Source organism: Taurulus bubalis, assembly GCF_910589615.1.
Source record: "Taurulus bubalis genome assembly, chromosome: 10".
Classification (NCBI taxonomy): domain Eukaryota; kingdom Metazoa; phylum Chordata; class Actinopteri; order Perciformes; family Cottidae; genus Taurulus; species Taurulus bubalis.
In genome coordinates this window covers 7,262,008-7,287,287 of record NC_136598.1, presented here as the reverse complement: position 1 = coordinate 7,287,287, position 25,280 = coordinate 7,262,008, and the positions used below count along the sequence as shown (strand labels likewise).

The following is a 25,280-nucleotide window of genomic DNA, read 5'->3' as shown; positions in this document are numbered from 1 at the left end:
CCCACCGGTGCAGTTAGCACCCTGACCCAACCCACCCAAGCCTGTGTGCATCCCTGCAGCTCCAGCATCAGCATTCCCGTTAGGTCTGAATACAGAGAAGAATAGTCAAAGAAACCTTTAAGGGCAAACAAGGTGGCAGTGTATAAATGTGTGTGGGGGGGATGTAGGTTAAGTAAGGGAGGAGGGGAGAAATAGCATTGAATTAAGGCTGCAACCTCAATTATTTCAACAATTTCTCTTTTTTTTAACGCTGAATGAATAATTGTACTGCATGCACACGCAGATGAACTAAACCCAGCTGACATAAAAGCATCAACGATAATGTACAAAGCACAAAGTCAGTTGCTTCCTAACCAGAGGTTGTTTGAAATTAGAGAGAGCCACTATGAACCTAGGGGAATTAGCACGTTCAATGCCTTTGTTATTTAAATATTTTGATGTTCATTTTCTTTTGGGAAAATTGATAACACTATTTATTTTATACAAGTGGCTTTTATATTCAAAATGAACAGTTATTGTTTGGGTCAGTTTGATTTTGTACTAGCAGAATTAAGTGTGGCAGAAGCTACACAGTTGTGTTCAACCATTTATTCATTAGTTTTAGCCAACAATAAGAACATCACATTTATGAATCCATTTCAACCACTTAGTCATTACTTTAAGCAATCTATTTGAACCATTTATCTATTAGCCTATCTTTGCTAACGTCAACAGTCTATCCAAAACATTTAGTTCGCCAAACGTATTGGATAAATGCAAGCAGGGAGGTTTAGTTTATTTGCATTTTTTGTCAGGGACCTTGTTAATGTTTTTTACATTCATTTCACACAACGAAAGTATGAGAAAATATGTATTCTACCAGATTTAGCTACTTGCCAATTCTCATCTAGTCACTGTTTTATGCACTCTCATTCGCAATATGTGAGTTACTTCTTTGATTCAAATTGTAATTTATAAGTTTTACGTTTTGTTGAGCTACTCCACAATCTTTCCTCATACCGACTGTAAAAGCAGAGATATAACCCATCTGACTGGGCTTAAACTACAAGACTACATATCAGCTCGCACGGCAATGAGGTAGCTTCGGAAATAATGAGACCATGTGGCTGTAAGGATGCGGTTGCATGGCACAATGGCATGAAAAGTGGCAGACAGCCTTTTTGAAAAGCAGCGAGTGTTTGAATATGCGCTGCCGCAGAGCTGATAGGAACAGATTATGACGAGAATCAATCCGCGCTGCCACATTACATCCGTCATCCCTTTTCTCCTGGTACCTGCAGGGGAGCAGAAGCGTGCTGCTGCCTGGAGCTCGTCCAAGATATAAAAACCAGGCTGATTTCTATCTCTCAGTCCTCTCGTCACCTTTCCAGCCCTCTATTCCTTCTCTCTCTCTCCCTCCTTTTCTTTTTATAAAAAAGGGCTGTAATGGCATGCATTGAGCACGCTAGAGCGGCAGGGGCTGAGGGAGGAGGGGTGAAAAGGTGATGGGCTGCACAATGGCCAGTCACACTGCATTTAAATGCTTTTCTCTCCGGCACACAGTAGAAATGGGAAAGTGAGGAGGGTTGGACAATATGTACTTATGTATCTCCTGTTCTTCGGGCTGTGGAAAATTGGATTGTGATGCCGATTCTGCTCTCCAGCGTGATTCGGCAGTGACACAGTTTTCTCTCAAAAACACCACAGAAAAATACATCATCCGAACCAGCTCTATTTTCCTTGGCCAGGAAGCAAGGTTCCTCTCCTTTTAGGGCGCTAACACCGAGAGAATAAACAATGACATAGAGGAAAAACAAAAGAGGTTGAAAATAGATGCGTCTGCCTCAAATGTATCATGTCTGTTAACGCCTCGATCCAACTTCATCCCTACTTAAATCAAAAAGAAAATATAATCCACAGCACGGAGCACTCTATGGACATTCACAATCAGTCACATCTCAGGCTGGAATGTTCCAAAGCCAAAATGTGACTTATACCATCAATTTCATTCATCCACCTGAACAGGAAATGCACCAGGGAACTCCCGACTAAACCAAACCTCAATGTTTGATGTGACGATTATCTACCTCTGGCAATATTCACATTTGTGGCGGTTTGAACACTACGATTATCGATTAAGAACTAGAGTTGAAACCATAAGTCAATCGGTTGGTTGATTGATTGACAGAGTATTAAGCAGCTTTTTTGACGGTCCAAGCTTCTTTTTCATTGAAAAAAATAATAAAAAATTGCTTTTCCAAGATGTCACCTTGAGTTTTGAAAATGTCACCTTGGATCTGTTTTCTACTTTTGCTGATGTTTTATTGACCAAACTTATCAATTAATAGAAAAATATGATCTACAGGTTAAATCGATAGTAAATTAGTTGTTCAACAAAACCAGCACTGAATAAATAATCTTGGGTTTGGGGACTTAAATGAATATTCCAAAAAATAATTAAGAAGCGAAAAATGATAATAATCATTGCAGCCCTAATATGTAATTTGTAGATCACAAATGATTTTAAGATTAAATCACTACACTCATCAGGGAGACCATCACGCTGCAAACACAGTTGTCCTTACATGTTCTTTACACTCACAGCCAGCGAGCCCATAAAAAACACTTTTACAGGTTCATTCAAAGCGATCGCCGCATTAACGTCAGTGTTTAGCGACATGCAGTGTCGTTACTTTGCAGACACAGATGCAGCTGCTCGATGTGGAGCGAATCTAATTAAATGCTGTTCCACATTAACAGGATTGAGCGAACCTACAGATTTCTGCCTGCTCCCTCCGGCCTGAGTGGCACTCGGTTTAATACATACGAGCAGGAACCGGACGAAGTAGCTTCCTAGAATATACACACATCCTGCCCAGACACAAGCGAAACCGACATCCGTACACACAAGATGACCAGCACGCATTGTGCCTTGGGGTGGTGGAACATGGCGGCAGCGATACAGTTGCACAATGGCCAAGTAGAAGCTGCTTCTCAAGGTCTTTATGTAGCCCTGGGCGATATCTAGAGGTGTAACCTGTAACGTCACTCTCCATTTCTAATTACAGGTTTAGCTCTACCTAACTCATCTGGATTGAACTTAATATATTCCTTCTTTGCCTGCAGTCATTTTGTTGTCACTGGGCTTAAGGGCTTTGGATCCAGCCCCATGCAGCTCATGTTTTGCTCTGATTGCTGCCAAATACCGACCAGGAAACTGTGGTCTGTCAAACACATAGTATATGTGGTGGCCTACAGCGCACAGTTAGTAAGCGGTTGCATTCCTCAACATAAACCACCAGCTACAATCTCAGTGCTGAATGTGGGTTTGCTCATGTTGGATGAAGCAGGTCTCAATGAGAGCAGACAATAAGCTGCATGCTAATTAACAGACCCCATGTGTGAAATCAACTCCGTTTTACTCAGAACAAACTCTGCGGCATAGCTCTCAATTATGGCTTTGCGTCTTCCATTTGTATCCAGCTGGAGAACTACAGTCTAAACGTACGAAATAAAAAAGTAGGACGATATCTGAGCTGAGAGCTCTGAGATGTAAACAGCAGGCCGGTGTTCGTACGGATAGAGATACCATATGGGAGTCTGCTGCACGCCCGGTCTGTTTATGAGCTCACTCTCATTTGTTGAGACAACAGGACCAACTGGTCAAGATCTCGCCGGTTGCCGCTTCACATGACGGACTGCAAGGATCGAGCTAGAGACAAGTTTGCTCAAATAATGTTTAGAATTTCTGGCAGATAACCTACCGCGAGAAGACCGCACAGTCTGCTTTTTCGCTGCTGCACGTCAGTCCTGCTCACAGCAGAATTTATGAAGTTGAAACACATCCTGCTATTTCATTTTCCCCTATAGCATAGCAGCCCACTTTGAAACAACTTGAATTCACTCTGACCTTCCTGGGGTGACTTGAACAAGATCCTGACATTAATGATCTTCACAATATTTTTACTATATCCCTGTATGCAATTACAATGTGGTTAAGACATGCCTGAAGTACACCAAAATGAATGTACTGAGCTAAAAACACACCAAACCAATGCATTTCACCAAGTTACAATTAATAACTAAATAAATAGTTTGTTGGCATTTTTCAATCAGAGAACTAGAGGAGACTAAAAATCTAATTCAGACATTAAATGTCACTATACAGGTGCTGGGCAGAGCTAACAAAACCAACAATATTTTCCTTATCACGCATTTATTCTCAAATGAAAAGGCTAAACTTACTGCTGTGTCACCTTTTCTAGTCAGTTTTGGACAAAGTTTATGAAAAGCATCCCAATTTGCGTTACGGTAAACATTTTCAATTTAAAAAAAAAACAACAACTGTAATTTGATATTTTAATTGCCTGTCTTCACGCCTGCCTACAAGGTTTGTTGATTCACTCGCATCCCAGAGAAAAACAAAGAGGGTTTTGCAAAACCTTGCGAAAACAAAAGCCGAGAAGTCTCTGAAAATTGATATGGTTCACCTTATGGAGGGAGAATGGATATGTGTGGGCCATCTGCCTATCAGATTAATACTGGGGGGGGGGGGGGGGGGGGGGGGGGGAGCATTCCTTGTCTGAGGACTTTGACCAAACAAAGACAATTCCAGGTCAGTTAGGGCGTTTATATATTTTAGATACTTTCATGAACTTAAGTGTTGGTCAAGGGTGGATTTTGACTCTCAGACAAAAGAGCAGCTGATCACTTTAGGAGATATTAAGAGTAATCATTAGGAGACCAAGAATATCCGCACCTTTCGTCAATCTGGCCAGGAGTTGTCGAGGTGTACATGTTATCCGACTGTATAATTACCAGTCACAATCATTTGACATGAGATGTGTCGTGACAGCGTCTTCAGCTTTTTGTTGATTAATCCTTTTGTCTCGGGCCAGAAATTAATCTGGGAACCAATTCTGCTACATGATCTTTTTCCCAGAGGAATACAATGTTCACTTGTGTGAGCCCACCAGATCCGTCTGGGTGGTCCAGCCAAGTGAGCAGCAAATGGACCAGCCGGCACTGGTTCAGCCCAGATTGGACTTTTGTATGGGACACTTTCTTTTTTCCCTCCAACGCATTTCACTCCTGTGAAGTGACCGATCAGACAATGCCGACGTTTTTTTCTTCTTCTTCCTCCATTTTTAATGAGCTCACAAACATCCTGAATTGCCTTCCTGTTTCCACGGGGAGATTCAGTCAGCAATTTTCATACAAACGCACAAAGAAAAAAAAACACACCAAAAAAAAAAAAAACACTCAGGCCTACATGGAATAATTGTGGAAAATGAAAACAAAAAAGGGACATGACGCTTTAATAATTGATTTTCTTCCATGGCCCATTCCATAATGGTCTACAGAAAGCCAATAACCACTAATTGCTCTTCCAAACATGAACAGTTGGCTCGTAATGACTCCATGTCTTTCACACAGTGTCAATTTTTCCTTATGTCTCTACAACTGCAGCTCATCTTGGGCTTCAACCCTGTAATGAATTCACAGCGCAGCACCACCCCCTTCTTCAGATCTCAATGATTAGGTGAAGTAATTGCTCGGGGTCGCTCGGGGTCCACTCAGCCATTAGGAGCCCACCCGTCTGGTCCCTTAGCAACAAAGATCTGCAGCCTGAAGATGATTTCCTGTTTTAGTCAAATTGCAATCAGAGTTGCATTCATTATGAGAGCATCTATTTTCTACAGCTGCGTCCATCCTTGAGAGTTACATAGCCCTTTTGACTTGGAGTGGACGGTTTGTGAAAAAAAAAAAGGGAGAAGTTAACATAATGTATGAGGGAGAAAACGCTGACTTTTATACATATCTTAACCTTCAAACCATCCATCTGTTTGCAGACAGTTTTGTCCAACAAGTTGCAGATATACAGTAGATCGGCTTAAAACCACAGCCTATTTTCCTAATTGGGAAACCCTAAAGGCCCTCTATACTTCTACACGTCTGTGTCTCCTTTCTCTGCATTTTCTGCGAAAAACCTAACATCTATAGGGTTTATTTGATTCATTCCAAACAGCTGCAGTGTTGTGTTCAATTAGGCCAGGATGAGCAGCACAGACTACAGCTTTAGAGGAGGGAAAAATGAAGCCGACATCCCAGTCAAAGATCCCTTTCATGGTACTAATATGTCTAAAGGCGTCTTTTTTGGAGGAGAAAGAAAAAAAAAAAGATACTTTGAAGAGACTAGTGGAAACAGAAGACAAACAGCTCCTGTTTTCTGTATTTCTATATGATGCTGTTCAATCATCAATAATGTATTCTTTATATGAAGGAAAAAAATAATATTGCATGGTATAAGCACATCAAATTGTTTGAATTGAGTTTCACTGCTTGTTTAAGGCTACCTGCTGATTCAAGAGCTCCTTAGTAAAACCTCTGCAGCCAAACATGGACACTACCATCCACATATTTTGTAAAGATGATCAGTTTGACACACACACACACACACACACACACAGATTTTGATGTCAAATTAATGTATATTTTCCTTCTGCGTGTGAGCGCTCTGTTTTGCACATACAGTCATGTTTTCCCTTCCGCTGAATGTTGAAACTTGATATTCCAGCCATTCTTTGCGTTAGCCTGTGGTTTAATGTTTAACAGCATGTCATCTCCCTCATTCCAAAGTAGTTTATGAACTGACCATAACAGTGACAACGCTGGATTGTTTGGTTGTAAAGAGAATTGGGGCTGTGGCTCCTTTAAGGGAAGTCACAAAGGGGGTGAGCAGAGCGGGGACTTTATCCACGGTAATGGCCCATATTGAAATAAATCTCTGGAGCAGGAGTGTATATTGATGCTTAACAAGCCCTGTCAAGAGACGGCTTTGCATATATTGAGCAGCATTGTGGTAGTTGATGAGGCGCCGCTCCAGTACTCAGGAAGAACACCGTTTACATTCGCCTACTACTTCCAAACCCACACATATCCACAGACTGAAACTACTTCCTCTGCATCACCTGGAAAAGCTAAATGGATTTCCCTCGCAGCACCTTAAAACCTGCTAATAATTAATACCATCTCAACAGCGAGGCTACCTCCAAATATCCCCATAAAAGCCTATCAGGCCCATGCATCAGCATGCTCTAATTGTTAGTTTGAAGTGGATTTCTGGAGTGTCACTGCCTTTCATGCCCTCCTCCAGCACTCGCTCTCACTCAACTTGATTGACACTGACGCTTATGGCGGCCCTGGGCAGAGGGCAGGAATCACTTCTTGTGAGCACTGGAATGAAAAGAGCAGCCCTTGTACGGCTGGCATGGGGGAAAACCACCACGGCCACTGCGAGGAGGGTTTGACTTCAGAAGCGGCACCATTTTTTTGTTCACACCACGGGCAGCAGCACATCGGTGGTTCAGGGGCAGCCGGCCACCAAAGCCTTAGCGCCAGCCCCCCCCAGTCCCTCCAGCTGGCCTTGATCTACAATTACCACCAGTCACTTGCCATTCCATTGAAGCAAAAAGGCTGTTTGATGCATAAAAGGGATACATGGGTGAATAATTACATTTTTAATCAAGCTGAAATAATCTCTTCAGCGATAAGACAGGGCAGAGTTTCAACTGGAGGAGAGGTCTGCTCATTTGCAAGGAAAAATAAAAAGATCAACAGACCCCCCTGTGTGATAAGAAGCCTCAACTATACTGAGATGCTTAACCTTGACGTGCCTCTGGACCAATAAACCACAAGAGTATTTCTGTTGAGTCATGCAAACACAGATGGAATGCATGCCGTAAAAGAAACCGGCATTCACTTTATTCGAACAAAGGCAACAAAAAGAAGGAATAGGACTAAATACTTTTCCAGCAACTTGTGACTTTCTGTTCCACATGAAATCTGGGCACAGAGACCACAGAGTATGATATCAAAGCAGATGATGAACAATGCATGGCAAACATACTGCATCCTGAAGCCATCTTGCTGCCGTAAGACATCAAAAATAATTAAAAAAAAAAAAAAAAAAAAGGCACAAAAAAAACTAAACTAAAAAACACTGGGATGGATTGGGCAATTTCTATGGTCTTGATCAGCTGTCAGATGTGCAAGCTGCGCAAAGAAAACAACGTGAACCAAAAAAAAAATATACTACACTCCAGTTTATACACTACATCTCATGTTCCTACACGTTTCAGTTAAATATCAAAAAGGTTTTAAAAGTCAGCTTTGCAGTATTTCCAAACGTTTAAAGTTGCAGCAGATCTCAGCATGATTGGTCGATGTTGACAACACCGTGGGGAGCCTGGCCTTTGGAGGGAGCTGAGAAGTTATACAGAGGAAAGGGAGGGGGGGTGGTAAAGAGGATTACGAGGGGCCAGCGACGAGGGGACTATTGTTCGAGCCTGAGAAAGTGTGCAGGAAGAGTGGCACACACTGGAAACAAACTTGAAACTCTGGCCTCCCTGATGAATAACAGGAAACTGTTAGATACAGGTCTGCTCACTCATGCACAAGTCTCATGATCACTGAAATTACTTTCCTGTTCACAGCTCCATCATCCTGTGCTCAGGAAAACGTATGAAGATGGGCAATCACAAAAATGTGTCGAGCATAAAATATATCCGGATCATGAGGATTGGCAATGCGGCCGTTTAGCATAATTTTGACCAAAGTGATTGGAGTGTTCCCATTTTTCAGCGGCTGCGTTTGGCAGGCGAAGATGACAGAGTGCTGCTCATCTGGGAAAGGGCTGGACAGGAGGATGTTGCTGAGAGGTAGTCACAGACAGCCACCATGTCTGTGAATGCAATTATAATAAATACCTTGAGCTGGGGCCATGAACGAGGAATATGAGCTTGCATTAAAATTGTTGCAAATTCTGTTGTTATTACACATTAAAAAAGGCCCTAAAAACATATTACACAACCAGATTATTACTATAAACGACAAGGTATATGACCACACACATTTTTTTTGCCAAATATAGTGATTATTTCACACAATATATTTCTGTTTTGTTCTTTTTTAGCTCTTCTTACTGGTTTCTAAGTGGACTGGGCTCAGGTGGGAAAAGCGGACATTACAAACTTCCATGCACCGATTTGAATATAAATGGGATGACAGTTGTTGGGTTGTTTGCTTTTATTGCCGGGCCATCGTCAATAAAACACGCTCAAACCAAGCCCAGACACTCCTTATGAGAACAGAGGATGTTCTTTACTCCAAACTTAGTTTTGTATTTAGCCATGATTATTTATGTGATGAAAAATATTTTTGGAACCACGTTTTCAGGGGCTTTAAGGATTCATAATAGTTTAAAAGCTGCTATGGGAGCTTTTTACACCTCTGCACCTCTGCAGAAACAAAACATCCAAATGTTTAAACACCAGTGAGGAGAGGGTCATCGCCAGGAGAAAAGAAAAACACAAACATGTCATAAATAGAGAGAAAGCTGACCCAGTTTGCTCGTCCTGCTCTCCTTTGTGTTGGGAGGAAGAGGACACTGCCGCGGGGGTGTAGTCTATAAAAAAACAACATTGCGAAACGGTGTGAGCACATAAGTGTGCATCCAAGCCCATCAGGTTGATAATAAATCTCCGAAGTGGTCCTGTCCGCACTTAAGTGTCAGCTCCGACTTCGGGTCATAGACTCTGACCATTAAACGTCAAGTATATTTACTTTCCAGAATGGCACCACAGACCAGCAAAACCCCGTTAGGTAGTTTTGACTCCCCGTGCTAAAAAATAATAATCTTGAAGCTACATTACATCCTTTGAAATTCTTTCAACGGCAAAAGAAACAGCTGCAGCTGAACAGTGTTGACCAAGCCAGCATACTGCAGTAATTATTTCAGTCATCATGCTGGCATCCTCCTCCAGCTGCTCACACTCCACCACTGGCAAACACGAGAGCGGGCTCAGGATCGTGGATGAAGCCTCGCTCTTGTTTCTTGTCCCCCCCGTCTGTAAACCTGATGCCAAGTACACAAACTGAACTAACACATTGACTGAATCACTAAATCCCCCAAACCACCAGCACATTTCCCTCTGGCATCTATACAACCGGACCGTGACTAACACATTTCTATTATTCAGATAAAGTGCTATCTGGATGTTTGTTTAAATGAGCAGTGCTATTGTTTGGCGTAAATACTGCACACAAATCAGAAGTTGCATTCCCAATCACAGCCCGGTGATATCAAAGCAGAGTCTGAATGAACATCAAAAGCATGGTAATATGAGGAATTTTACATGGAATATTATGACACGCAATGGCTGCAATTCAAAGATGGTGGAAATGGATCATTAAAAATGCACCATTTCCAACCTTCTTTTCATCGCTGTCTTTCAGCTAAAAAGGAAAAACAAAAAAAGGTTGCAGGGATGTATCGGACGCTCGTGGCTTAGTCTGACGTCCTGTGGGAGACACCGTGAAGCAGGAACCATCAATGAAGAGGAAACAGCCTGATTAAATGATGATTCTAGGACAGCAGGAATGGCTTTCAAGGCCCAAATAACTCTAGGGTCTGACAACGGAAGGGAAGCTGAAGGGATAAATGAGGAGAAAAAAAGAGAAAAAAAGACCACCCTTCAAGCGATACATAAGAACTAACTGAGCCACAGACTAGGTCTCACCTGACTCTTAATGAATGAATATCAGACTCAATATAAGAGACGCCTTGCTTCGTTTCGTCAAGGTTCACGGCACTGCTCTGATACCAGCAGACTCGTGTTCAAAGTGGTCACACTTGAGAAACCCCAGTGTGTTATTACCTAATATTCCAGGGCAGTGTGTGGCACACCCAAAGACCTGCAAATACCCAGCCACAAAAGAAAAGCAATCTGTTATCTCTGTCCAAAAACTCTGCTTTCCACGGAATTATTCGGAGCTTTGAGGCCATGCCAGGTTTTTAACTTGGCTCCGCTTTCACTTTCTGAGACAGAAATGAAGGAAGAACATGTTAAAATGAGGCCTAGAAAGCAAGAGAATGTACAGTCAGTCCCACATTTTACTTGCAAAGCGTTATACATTGTTCTGTACTTCAAACCGTCACGTCCTTCAGCTCTGCCTTGTTGGAATGCCTTTAAAAACAGAAGAAAACAAAATCAATAATAATAGCCCGTTAGTGTGTGATGTGAAACTGCTTTCATATTTTGTGATTATGCTCTGATGCCAGTAATTAGAGAGCATAATTACAGTATACATTATGAGCATATCTCCACCCCACTGGTGGATTCTGCCCCAGATTTTTTTCTCTCCCGCCATAGCAAAGTTAAGAGGATTCCTCGCACTCGCTCAGCCTCTCAAGCTTAAAGAAGTCCAACTGAGGGAAAGCAGAGTTTCATAAAGCCCCTGTGAGAATTATAGCAGCCTTGCAGAAAGTTCAGGCTATTTCTTTTTTTTATTCCTCTTTTCAAACTGTATCTTTGCACGAGGTTTCTATCTGCAGTTCATCTCGACTGCTAAGACACCTGGAGCAACAAAGCGTTGAAGGGAAGCGATGAAGTGATGGAGATGCCTTTGTTTCTCAAGGGGGTTTGGCCACTCGGCAGACAGGAGAGAAATTATTCCACATGTCGGCTTTTCAGCTGCAGCGAGCTCCTCTTTGCACTCTTGAGAAAGACGCATGGGTCAAAAACTGGGCCTCCTGGTTTGGGTGTCACCTTTTATATTTTTAGAGCCTGGTTTCATTCATACCGGAAGAAAAAGAAATCGCAAAACTAATTCTTTAGTTGTATTCCCTCCCTTTCACCCTTTTAAAAACATGGTACATACCTCCAGCTCTTGCTGCACGCCATAATTATATGATAGATGAAAAAGGGAGAAGGGGAAAAGGTATAGGACTTGGCACAAAGACACAGACATTCCTGACATGAAACCTTCATCTTTCTGCTTCAGTTCATCAGCGTCTATGGGGGACTGTGTGCACACAAACACTTGGCTACTGATGCGGCCACACTTAATGATCCCGGCGTACTATATAGTCCACCTTAGAGAAAGCCGGCTTACTGACACAGCACACAGACCGGGGTTGTCGGATCGGAACCCGCTACCACTAGACTTGAAGAGCACACCTGCTGCTTCCAAAAGCAGCAGTGCTGTCAAATGAGCAGGTGGCGAGTGACATACTGGTGAACTGTGGCGCAGAGGGAGGGTTGGGTATTTTGTCTGTGTTTACCCACTCCTTAAGCTCGCACGGTCTCCGGACTCAATTTAACACCCGAGAGGCTACAAGTCACATCAGCAGGGTCTCCCTTTAAAGCCGGTTTGTTTTCTAATAGTTCATTTCCTTCAGAGGAGGAAACCATAAAACCTTAGCGTTAAGTCCTGTTCACGTCTTGAAAAACTAGACAAACTTAATCTGTTGGTCTCCCGGTGAAGACAATATTTTGGATATTGCTAATTATATTGCTAATGTGCATAGCAGCAACGTGACATTATATTTGCATGCCAGCATCACATCTTTTAGCAAGCTTCTTTTTTTTTCAAAAAAAAAGTTAGTCACATATAATGAAAGTAATAAAACTGGAGGTCATTATGGAATTCATAGAAAGCGACATGTGTGGGTGTAAACTGAACATATATATATTGTGTTTTCCCTTCAGTGAGGTTGTTGGATTGAGTCATAATACTGATGCAACATTTATTATTTTTTAAATGGCTTAACCTTAGAAGTGGACATGTTTAACTCACTTAATATAGAATATTACTATCGTAAATCAACTGAGAAACTTTGTATGACTAACATAGCCAGATGGGAACATCTGCTTCTGCTAATCCAGAAAATCAAATACCTCACAAATTAAAGTTATTTCAGTTCTGCAGTCTTTGCCCCTGATGTGCAACCTGATCTATATAGTCCAATATAGAGATGTTAAACAGAGCGGTAAAGTGATGTCGTCTCGCTTTATGTATCGTTGAACCTGAGGTAACGACCGTTTCTAATACGACTGTCAGGCTTACTTACCATTGAGCAAAGTAGCACACTGGATTAAAAGCACACTCAGATGAAGTCAACATCTGTAGCTTCATCAAATTCCTTCAAATTCCTAACCAGATATTATTTGGAGGTCGTTTTGGCTCGTGGAATAAGGGAATACAGAAAAGTCCCTTAAAAAGGACCTTTATCCACACAAATCGGTGACAGTGTTTCTTTAATTTGGCACCTCGAGGCTCCTTACACTCTAGCATGCAAACTGCTCTACAATGCTACCTTGATGTGATGTTGCCAAACAAAACCAGGCGTGATGGAGGCTGAAACCAAAGATAACAAACAAAATATATTCACATTACAATAGCAACCGAACGTAAATGATGCCAAAAGTCTAAAAACTAAACAAAGAGGAAATTCCTCCTCTGAAAGCGTGGATACTGCTACTATATTAGAACGCAAACCCACCAGTTGTCATCAGTCTGTGGGAAAACTATTTACAGCACTGAAGTCTATAATTTGAGGTTGCATCCAAAGAATCTGCCCCGACTGCGTTCGGTTATCTCCTCTGCTGCCCTTTGAGGAAACAGCACCGAGCATCGTGTCTCAACACCAGAGTGAACACAATGCTCAGGACTAGAAAGACGCCGGCCACAACTCTGCGTGCCAGTAATCTCCCTTTGAGGCCCCGGCGTCTCTAATTGCCTGGACACTTGTGTCCGAGGGCCGCTCTCGTTCCACAGTGAAAAGATGAGACCTCTCGTGCTCCTTACAACAGGCTTAAGCTGATAAACCCTTTCATTCAACATGGCCGCAGGATCGGCGGTCCGTGCAAACAGATTGGGTCAAAAAAAAAAAAAGACGAATCAAAACAGCGATTAGCCCCCAACATAGAGGCAGAGCTAAGCCAGAGAGCAGCTCAGCAGGGGGTCCGCTCGCTCAACGACTTAAAGCATGTGATGATTTGTGTGAGGCGAACACACTCCTTATTGAAACTACACAAGCTGGAATATGTGTGGAATGCGTGCGGCTGTGTTTTTTATTGAAGACATGACGGAGTTGATTTCAAAATGGGATGTGACACCTGAAGACAAGCGCGCCTCAGAAGACAGAAAACAGGCCTACCCACTTGAATAATATCCAAAGCTACTTCTTCACTCTGTGTGCAATCCCTCGCACTCAGATAATCAGCACCTCCCGCGACACGCTTGCTTCCCGTCATGGTTATTGTTATCCAGCCTTTCATTGAGTCGTCCCTCTAACTAGTCCCTCTAACTAGTCCCTCTAACTAGTCCCCATTACAGTCAGCAACATTGCCAAGAACTCCATATGGACGACCATTAGTGAATCCTCTGGCCTGTTGCTCTGGTATGTTACACAGACTCTGTGTGTTTCTCAGCAGCAAGGTCAAGTTGTGTGCTTGTTTACTTTACTTGCTGAAGCTGAAGTGAACAAACAAGCCAGACTTCAACACTCACTACATTCTGGAGAACTACTGTAAAAAAAGGCCGGTTCTGTGGAGAGCAGATTTTAGAAAGCAGCCTCCAAGTATTGTAATTATTTAAAACAATCACTAATTGGTATTTCCCTACAAACATTGATCGCATGGACCCAATGACAACATTTATTGTGAATGGTACCGCTTGAAACAACAAACCCGTAGATCACCCAACTCTGCAGTCCCGCCCCAGCTCAGAGCCTTCTAGCTTATCTTAATTATTTTCTTTCCCTCCCATGTCTCTTATCAGTGTTGTTGGAAAATCGAAAAGCCAAGTGATACAAAGTCAGCAACTAGCTGGTGAACCCAGTGGAGAATTTAGCAGCCAAAGGGAAATCGGTGGGGAATAAAACAGAGCGGGAAAAAAAGACTCCTAGCTCCATGTGTCGTGGATGTGTAAATATTTAATCGTTTGCTCACTTCATCGCATCATGATGCCAATGTTTATTTTTTTGCATGTGTCAATACTCGCAAATATCCATTTTTATTTTATTCTTAATTAATTATGTCCTTAACTTTTCAGCAGGTTTAAGTATTCCAACAATATTTCACTTCACAGATGCCGGAAATGTTACTGTTGAAGATAATATTTGCAGAATTGGGAAATTTACAGACATAGCGCCCCCAAAAGGTAGCGTCAAAAAAGATTATTATTATTGTTGTCATTGTACTACATGGTGGCTTCATTTTTTCTACAACAAAAAAATAAAAAGCCCAAACAACTTACATTTTTTTAATATTTAGAAAGATGCTTTAATCACATATGGAATCTACAAATGCTTGAATTGCCAACAATGAAATAACTCTTATTATTACATACAGTCACTAACAAGGCAGGCAAGTCTGCACCTATTAATTACCACGGTACTTCGCAACAGGCTTTCATGCTAGTAAATAGTTTGTAGCCTGCTAACAAAAGAGTCCGCTTCATATTGTCAATGTTCCTGAAAATACCCCAGCATGAATCAACCCTGCAGCAACATTATTAGTTTTCCAGATTATCTTACCCACCAGTGACCTTGAGTAAAAGCTCACAAATGTATTCTAAAGAATCACCGGACACACACACACACACACACACACACATATATATAATGTGCAATTATGTGGAGAGCGAGCTGTTGCATTGGTGTCAAATAACAGCGGCGCGCTAAACTCAGTGAACCTGGCTGCAGACTGTTTCGAATATTTAGATTAATAATTAAAATACAAATACAAATTCAAGAATGCTTGTTTGTGTGCAATCTCCTGGAGGAGCAGGGGATGGGCGCGCCTGGAAATGATTCCAAGTGACTCTGGTTAAATATAATGAGCAAACTACAGGCCATGAGATCTGCTCAGGCCAGACTCCCCTCAATGTTTCTCTACTTTTACTTCACACAACATGCCAATTTAGCATTTAGATTAGCTACACAGCTCGTTGAATTGCTGAGCTCCGACAAAAAGTACTTTTGAGGATGCTTACCTATACATTCGTGGTTCTTTCAGCAACTGTTAAAACCCACAACTTGCTCCTATGCTAAGCCATGAAAACTAAGAGTGACTTGGATATTATGGACGCTGTCTGTGACCTTTCAGACATGATGTAGCCTCAGCTGACTCGCTGTCCGGTTGAGATTAACAGCTTACTGTAAATGTGGCATCTGCCTAGGAGCAAAGTGAGGATCAAGCTGCAGTTAGAACCAACTGATCTGAATTATGTAAACTGAGCACTGTGTTTTCGTGTACATTTACTTTACATGTATGCCTTGAGTCAAAAAAGCATACATATGCGAATAAGCAAGTTCAAATAAAAAAGAAGAAGAGACTTGGCCTGAACTCCCAGTGGAATCTTGGTGCAAGTGTTATTGAGCTGTCAAAAAAAACTGTGACAAAGTGCTATTCTGGATTTTAATATTGTTCAGTTTCCTCTGGTTCTCAGTGAACACCTTCAGTCTAACTGTTGCTGAGTGACTGGGGTTGGTGGGTGTGTGTGAGTGTATGTGCATGCTGACAGGTTGTGACAGACTTGGCATATTGCAAACACGAGACAGATCTACTGTCAATACTTCATTATAGGAATAGCTCAACGTTTTGGGAAATATGCGTGTTTACCTTCTTGACCACTGTAGTCTGATACTGAAGATATCACAGCTTTAATACTCTTCATCCCTAACCACTTATGCTATTTACAACTTTCATTTTCCACAGTCTTGCTTATTATAAGGCTTAGGATGGGTTGAAAAACAACAACAAATGAAAGCCAGATGATCTTCATCTACATACAGTATACTGTGATAAATGTTTCGGTATTTGAAGAAGAAAAAAATACACAAAATTAAAATCCCACAATGTGGTTACAGTGGCAGACAATAAATAAGATACACTGCGTCGCCACATTGCATCTACCCCGTTTAATCATAGAAGATGTGGGCTGCCCACAGAGCCCATCAGAGCAGAGTGGAGCATTTTCTCCACAGAAATACTCTGAGCTTGATGGAGGGACTACCACCTTATTTTCCTCCGTCTTTATCCATGTTCCACCCTCACATCACAGCACAGCAGTTAATGTACACCAGTGGTCCCCAGTAGGGATGCTAATCTCTAGGCACCTCACGATTCAAATCCAATTCAGAGGGCTACGATGTGATTATACAATTATTATCGATTCATCTTGATGCATAAAAATGAATGATTGAAAAGTATTTATTTTTTCTCACTGTGACCATCTGCTATTTTTTTTAAACGAACAAAAAATATTTTTAAAGATGTCCATGCATAGCGCGTTACGGCGTAAAAACGCTGAGATGGAATGTTGTATTTTGGGTCCAACACCCAACATTACTATTAGCTAACTTTTTCATCTATTTATTCATTATATCTAGCCAACCATTTCAATGATTCATGCCTTACTTTTAGCCAAATTTCAATGGTTTATTCATTGCTTTCATCACACCAGTTTGTAATCCAATGCTTAATTTCCTCCAAAACACAAACTTGTCAATATGTCTTCTGTTTTTAATTAGTTGAACTCCTCCGCCGTCTTTCCACAACTGCAGCGGTACAACCTGGGTTAGTGGTTGGGAATCGCCAATGTACATTATGTAAGTGTAATCAAGCACAACAACCCGGTTATTAAGGAAGCATAACAAATAACAGCTTTGCACTCAAGAAATCAAGCTACTGCTTGTCAGCTGCTAGATAAAAGTCCCCTCGCTACATGCCCGCTAAACTGTAGGCAAGACAGCGGGGCCGGTGTCAGTGTGCCATGCTACACGCCGAGACAGTGAGTCTCTTTGTATGGCGAGCTTCTTTTCAGACGGGAGCTGCAGGAGCACTTACACTTGGATGGAAACGCCCCAGTGAGTGTGGGGGCTATCCTGCTCACATGGAAGGGAAGGGGTTATCGTCCAAGGGGAAACTTGTCACGCCAGAAATGTTCATACAATGAATACATTTACATCAAATCAACGCTGCCACTCACTGATACAGCGTTGTGATATCCTGAAGGAGATCGTTTCATCAACTGTCAGAGATAAAGATGAACATTTTCAGTGACGGACCGAAGCGCTGTGTCTTTTTATCTAGCTTAAGAAATATGATCAGTGCTGGTGATGAGGGGGGAAAACTGGGCAATCACAAAGAGCCAACATTCAATCTAGGAGAGATAACAAAAGGAAGAGGAAAGACAGCTCTGGATGGCAGGATGCCCCTGGGGCGGCTATGCTGTTATTATGTTGGAAGGGGCTGCTGAGCTGCGGTGTGGGGCAATTAGAGATCGGAGGATTGAGTGGGGGAGGGTCCAGGCACAACAACCCGTCCGTGACGGGTTCTCAGCTCAGAGAAAAAGGACGAGCAAACCTCCCGGATAAGGCCGTAGTAGCATTATAAAAGAAAGAAAGAAACACATGGCAGATGATGGTGGATTTATGAATTGAAGTAACAAACAGCTGCTTTTTTTCCATGGAAAGAAGCTTGGTCTGAGCTGCTTTCCTGTCATCAGTAGAGTCCAAAATGAATACCAAGCGATCGAATGTTGAACTTTTTGCTGGATGATTTGACTGGCGAGTATGTGGCAAACGGGATGGTTTGGGGTAATGTCATGGTGAATGTCATGGGGAATCATCTGTTATTCTCATCGAGAGCTACTGCAGACTTTGCGGTGAGCACATTAGCCATGTCCATTATCTTTAATGTCACTCCGCTTTGGAAAGTCCTGACTGAAAACCACAGTCCAGCTGGAGAACTCGGGGGACAAAGAGGAAAACTCAATCCCAGAGTATCGTTTCAGGGGTCCACGGACCGCAGACGGAGGTCGAAGCCTTACAGCTATTGTGTGTTGTCTTCTGACGAGTAGATAACGGAAGTGAAAACAGATAGAGTTGCAACCGGGAGTGGGTTTTTACCAGACACACAGTGCGACTGTTCCCGAAACTTTCACTTGGGTAACGTGAGCATCCGAACTTCACCTCTGACGAGATCTCTATTGTGGCCTCTCATAATATTACATCTCTCCCAATAAAGAGGACACAATGGGCAGTGAGAGAAGACGGTAACACAAGCTTGGTGGTGTGAGATGTAACAGTTGGCATTGCCAAGTATCCCGAGCCCTCTCAAGCACACACCGTTGCCATGCCCTCTGGCCCTGAATGGCTTCAGTGGAGCAGGTGTCTGTCCACATTCTTTACATAAGCTCTTGTCAAACATGGCGCACAGCAACAAGGCCTCACAGCTGCAGGACAATGGAGACACGTTAAAGTACAGCACTGCAACCAGGCATGCACACTTCCAGCCAGAGTCAGGGTTTCTACAAGGTCAGCTGACACTAAACCCAATAGAATGTATGAATGCTCGTAATTGCAAAAGCCGTGGCATTTCAACGCTACATGTGTTTATATCACACCTTGGTTGGCCGAGGTTGATACACCGTTGGCGCTAAAGTGTTATATATTTCACGACAAGTGAAACAAAACATAAAACATTGCAAATGGCCAATCAGCTTTTAAAAGGAAGGGAAAAAATAAAATCTGAATCAGTTAAATGCCTGATAAATGTCTGTGGCATTTCCTGTACTTTTTTGCTTTGAAATGAAGACACCATATTATGCAATTTGAACAGTAAGAGGTATTATCTAGTTTGTTGTTATGCCAACACGCAGAACTTCCTTTGCCTATATATAAGGCGTCTAAGTATTGTTGACCTGAGCAATGTAGTTTGGCAATTTGAAAAGGAAATAGATCTGTGCTCATGTTAAAGATATTGTAAATGAAAAGTAAATGGAATAGAGTACTGATTACATGTTTCTGAGGGGTAATTAAACAATATGAAACTTTAGGTTAAGTGCTCTTCATTAGTCATTTTATCTGCCAGGGTCAAATGCCTTGAAGTAAGGATTATCGTATTTTCTCTTGAGTCCCCACAGCCAACTTCAGATTAGGCTACTTAAAGCCTCCGTACTTTGATCAGAGTTGGGAATCTAAAAGAGGTTCACAGCTTTGTGTGGAGGAGTAGGCCACGTTAGACGACCCTCATCTACTGGATGTGATGTCCAATGCATGCCTGCTGCATCTGCCTACATCACCCTTAGTTGACCGCCCCAATGCAAAGACACTGTCTTTAGATCTAATGCATTCTGCAGGTTTTTACAATGTTTTATACAAATTTACTTTCAAACATCTGTGAATTATGGTTAGACGTACTGTTAGGGAGCAGTCAAAAATGTTTTTGCTACCTGCCTAACAATACATCGATCCGGATCGAAAAATAGATTTAATATAATCGAGGTATAGAGAAAACATTGATTCCCATCATCAAGATGCACGTCTGCGTCACCATGACGTTCCAAGTGCACCTCCTTCTCACAGAGCCAGTAATACGATTGCCGAATCATATTCTAGTTGCTTTTTGTGAGGTGATACAGTATATGTAACTGAGTGTATTAAATGGACAAATGATAGTGTAAAATCGATCGCAGCTCCCTGAATTGAATCAAAATTGTATCACTGCAGATTTTGTAAAATACAAATAGTGTAACCATGTCCAAAGAATCCATATAATACCGTATCATGATGAGACATCTCTACTGCCAACCTGGTGATCTTAAAGACCTCAGTTTGATATCTCACTGACGTCTTCTCCCACGGGCTGCAGCACCGGCATGCCGAGCAGAGACTGGTGACGAACACATCCTCTCCGAATCCTACAATTACATTTCTAAAGCTCTCAATTACAGACTAAATGTTACATTCTCTTGACGTTATTAACCCACACTGTGCGAGTGAAAGAAGAAAAAGAAACATCTAAATGTTACAGACCCACAGAAACCAAAAGCAACTTGGACAGATCAAGAAGAGGGAATCACCACCTGCAGATAAAACAGTCTGGGTTCCTTTTCAAGCCGTTTCTGCTGTCGCAGTGCAAGGAGCGATAATGGGCTGGGCAGTTTTCAGCAGATCAGTGACCTATTGATGAAAGACGTCCTCAGCCCCTCTCTGAAGACCCTTACACCCTCGGCCCCGGGCTGCGGGCCAAGTGAGCGGCCGTCCTGCCGCTACCGGGCATGAACCGCCGACCAGGAGGACTCAAACAAGAGGCCTTTCTCTCCCCGGGATGTGATCCTCCCCCCTTCCGACTCCTGCAGGATCAGCTCTGGCAGGGTCTCAGCTCGTTCTCCCCGCTTTAGTCAAGTTGGGTTTTCACATCGCGTTGGCCAAGGCTTTAATTGATTTACATAGAACTCTCTCTCCCTCCTGCTGCACAAGTCCATGTAAGGCATTGCCAGCAAGCCAAGCTTGCCAGACAGCTGGGCCGACCCTGGACAACAAGCAGACGTCCACTCGCTGAGAACATGCCATTCGAGGATTCCTGGAGACATATTTGTGGATATCCTCTCTGCTGTTCAGAAGCAGGGCCTGGCTTCAAGAGTGACACCACCTTCAGAATAGAAAATATCAACTAAGAAAGACTACTAACATGATCCACTCCGTTAAGCAGTCAGACACGCACATGAGGAAATAAACTAATTTAAATCCAGTGGGCTATAAAATCAGAGAAGTACACAAACAATTTCACCCTTTTCTGAGGACAGATTGAATAAAGATAGGCCTCGACTTTAAGTTAACAACACCAGACTTTCCTTTCAATCTGTATTTAATCAAGAATATCATCCCCCTCTTGATTAAATACACATTTTCTGCAACAGGAAAAAGAAAAGGCGGACAGCCTCCAGTGAGATATAGCCGAGTCAGTACAGGGTAGAGGGGTGGAGGTAGAGTCGGAGATTGTCAGGTGGGCGGCGAGGATCTGAAAGAGAAAGTGCACCCTTCGGGGGATGAGCTCGGCTTGCACCAAGTCAAATAGAGCCCCGAGAGGAGAGGCGAGAGGGCCACTTAGTCTCTGTAGACCAGCAACATCAACAAGGCCGTCCACCGAGTCAACATCAGTCAGCAATTAGGTCCGACGATGGTGCGCACACACATTGGATCCTCTTCCTGACCGTTAAGTTCACGTTCAGGCAAGACTTCTTCCTCTCTCTCTCTCTCTCTCTCTCTCTCTCTCTCTCTCTCTCTCTCTCCTCTCTCCTCTCTCTCTCTCTCATCTCTCTCTCTCTCTCTCTCTCTCTCTCTCTCTCTCTCTCTCGCTCTCTCTCTCTCTCTCTCTCTCTCTCTCTCCTCTCTCTCTCCTCTCTCTCTCTCTCTCTCTCTCTCTCTCTCTCTCTCCTCTCTACCAAGACACACATCCACACACAATAGGCAATGAATTAGGGCTGCAACTGACAAATACGTTCATTATATTCATGTTTTAAATTGGCGATCCATTATTGTCAGAAAATGGTGACCAATATCTAACAAATTCCCAACAGCCTAATTCTGATGTAGTCACATTGCTTGTTTTATTCCACAAACAGTCCAAAACCCAACAATATTAACTTTCCTATCATGCATGACACAGAAATGCATCTAATCATCACATCTAAGAAGCTGTAACAAGCACATATTTGGCATTACCGTCTAAAAAATGTGTAGATCTTACAATCAATCACAATAGTTGCCAATTCATTTTCTGTTGATTGAGTAATTGTTGCAGTAATATGCACTACAACTAATCAAACAAACAATATCTAGTGGGGAAAAAATGAACTCAACCAGCTGAATTACCATTAAAAATATAAACACCAACCATTTGGACAGGTTAAAGGCCGCAGTATGAATAAATGCGCAAATCCCAGCATACATACATGTACCATTATAATATAATTAAAATGCCAACATGCATAAATCATACATGAACTAGTGGATGATGAGGTGTAACACCACGCTGTGCACGCCTCTCACATTTATAAAATAGTGTTCCTGCTGATGCTCACACGCGCTTCCACTGCTGTGTTGCGATGATGAGAGAGAATAGGCCGAGAGGCTAGAGGAAGCCCAGACTGGACCAGAACTGTGCGCCTCTGCAAAAACACAGATACACAACAGTGTTGCTGTACTCTCATAAGGCCGAGACAGCCAATAGACCACCAACAAGAGCATGAACAATGGTTATGTTGATGCCACAGACATTCTCCACCAGCAGTTAGAAAAACACAATAATGCTGCACATAATCGAATCTGTGGCGATGGACGTGCTCCGCCCCAGACGCCAACAAGACAACCCCCCCCCCCCATTCCTGCCTGGACTTCATTATGAGGCGCAACGGAAATCATCATTGGCAATCTGAAAGAATTTACAAGACAATGATGCAGTCCGAGTCATGCCTCACCGACACAAAGAGCAGTTAGGGTTGAATTGGCTAAACGTGGCCAGTCTGAAGAACATGCATCCGTTCTGACAAAATGCAGACTGTTAAAGACCAGATGTGGGCTGCTAAAACATTTGAGGCCACTATGGTTTGTAACACATACTGTACGACATGAGAAAGGTATATTTTCTCCTAAAAGCAGAATCAAGCTTAAAAAGCAAGGAGTCAAAATCCTCTAATTTTTTGGGGGCAATTTTGAATCCATAGCGATCCATTTAAATTTGCAAATAAAAATCAGCATTCACCGACATGCATGACGGATACGATGTAAAAAACAATCTGACTTTGTTGATTCCTCATCTGCACCTACATTTAGATTTAGAGAAAGAGAAAGAGACCTGTGCTGCAGACAGAACACTGGGAATGCCCACAGACTTCCTGCAGCACGCACACATACACAAAATGTATGGAACATGGAAGTGCTTCCTATTTGAAAAGACCTCATGTTTATGCAGCTGCAAATATTACTTACTAACTAGTAAAGGAAACCTCTACCATATATATTTTTTTCCATATTTTGCACAAGTTATGTTTGTGTGTGATTTTCTGTTTTTGTGGAGCAGTTTTTGCCATGAACAAAAGAAACTAGCAATAATTGTCTTACATTTAAAACTCAATCATAATATTAGATTACAGTCAAATGTATGACAATATAAATGACGCAATTTGATAATATAGTGACAACTGGAAAAAAATAAAAACTACATTTTCTGTTTATTTCCACTGTAAAGCTATAGTATTTATACTACATTTTCAAACTAAATATTACAGAAATAAAATTCAAGCTGCCTCATGATTCACAAAAATAAATATACTTCATAAGTTGGACAAAGCAAAGGACTGAACAAGAAATATTCCAAGCACTGCATTGTTGTATGACCAGTAAAAGCTATAAATGAGATGATGGCAAAAATAAAAGGCCACCACTGGGCACAAGGATAATGTTGTATGCACAAATACCAGTGCTCTGAGACATTTAGCTGAAATAGTATGTGCCAATAAAGATTCCTTGAACAGAAATGTTAGTCAGTGGAGAGATCAAAAGTATATTAAGTCTCTCTTTCCATTTCCTGATAAGTTAGGAATGTCTGGTCTGCCACATTTAGATTATCTTGATTAAAAAAGGAAGTCATGAACAAAAAAGGACAAAAGCTTTCTTCACAGCTGCAACTGTTATTATTAAAAAGGGTGAAATATTTTTTCTGGAAAATAATGTATCATTAAATTGCTCATAAGTCTTGGCCAACAGTACTGACATTTCACAGATCCTTTTAATTTTCCACTGGCTGTGGCTTTTTCTTTTTTCCCCCCTGTCTTTATTAAATTAGATTTTCTGAATGTGTGTGTGTGTGTTTCCAATAACTAGATTTGGTGTATTTTAAGGAGACAGAAGTCAATATAATTAAAGTCAGATTTGATGGAACCTGATTATAAAGATGGTGATGATGTAAGGAAACTAATTTAAGGACCCACAATAAACCTCGTACACCTGTGCACCGGCAGAAGGAGCAGACACGGGCTCTTCCTCACGGATTTCCAGCTCACTAAACACAGGCAGCCCTCTTCAGAGCAGAAGCACCGCTGCTCTTCATCACCACAGCCCCTCTTACCTTTTTGTGTCGGTCTTTGAAAGGTAACGCAGGCCATGGCATCTCCTGCAAAAAGTCCTGCCAGTGTTTCTGGTCCTGATCGGACGAGATGAAGACGATTTCCAATTTGTCCTTGTGTTCGGACGCCTTTTTGAACCTGCTATAAAACTCGCCCAGGCTTCCGTTGAACTGCTTGCACGGGGCGTTCAGGCTGCATCCGAAGAAGAGCCCGACCAGGGAGAGCTTGGTGCCCAGCGACTGCACGTCCACCTCGGCTTTCTCGCTGTTGACGAGCCGCTCCCCGAGTAGACTCACCAGGAACTCCGACATCGCGGCGCACAGGTCCTCCTCGAGCACACACAACGTTTACCCTCGGCCGAGGCTGCTGCACATGTGACCGCTGTGTGTTCGGGCGACACCCGGCACTTCCTCCCACCTCCAATTTGAGGTTTTCGGTGCGCTGTGAGCCCCTGTGAGGCGTTGCGGTCTGCGTCTCACCGCGGCGCGTCCTCCGGTGTGAGCGCTGTGCAGGAATGCGCTCCGCTTAAATCTCCCCGA

At 42.4% G+C, this 25,280-nt stretch overlaps 1 protein-coding gene across 1 annotated transcript in view; it reads right to left on the bottom strand.

Moving 5' to 3' along the window:
- nxn (nucleoredoxin) overlaps nt 1-25,052 on the bottom strand; it is a gene marked incomplete at its 5' end in the record, with an annotated part of 54,535 nt that extends 29,483 nt beyond the window's left edge. Inside the window, one exon of the mRNA XM_079225433.1 lies at nt 24,744-25,052. Within this exon, the coding sequence (XP_079081559.1) occupies nt 24,744-25,052 (309 nt within the window). The remainder of the gene's footprint in view (nt 1-24,743) is intronic.
- Between the last annotated feature and the right edge of the window lie 228 nt (nt 25,053-25,280).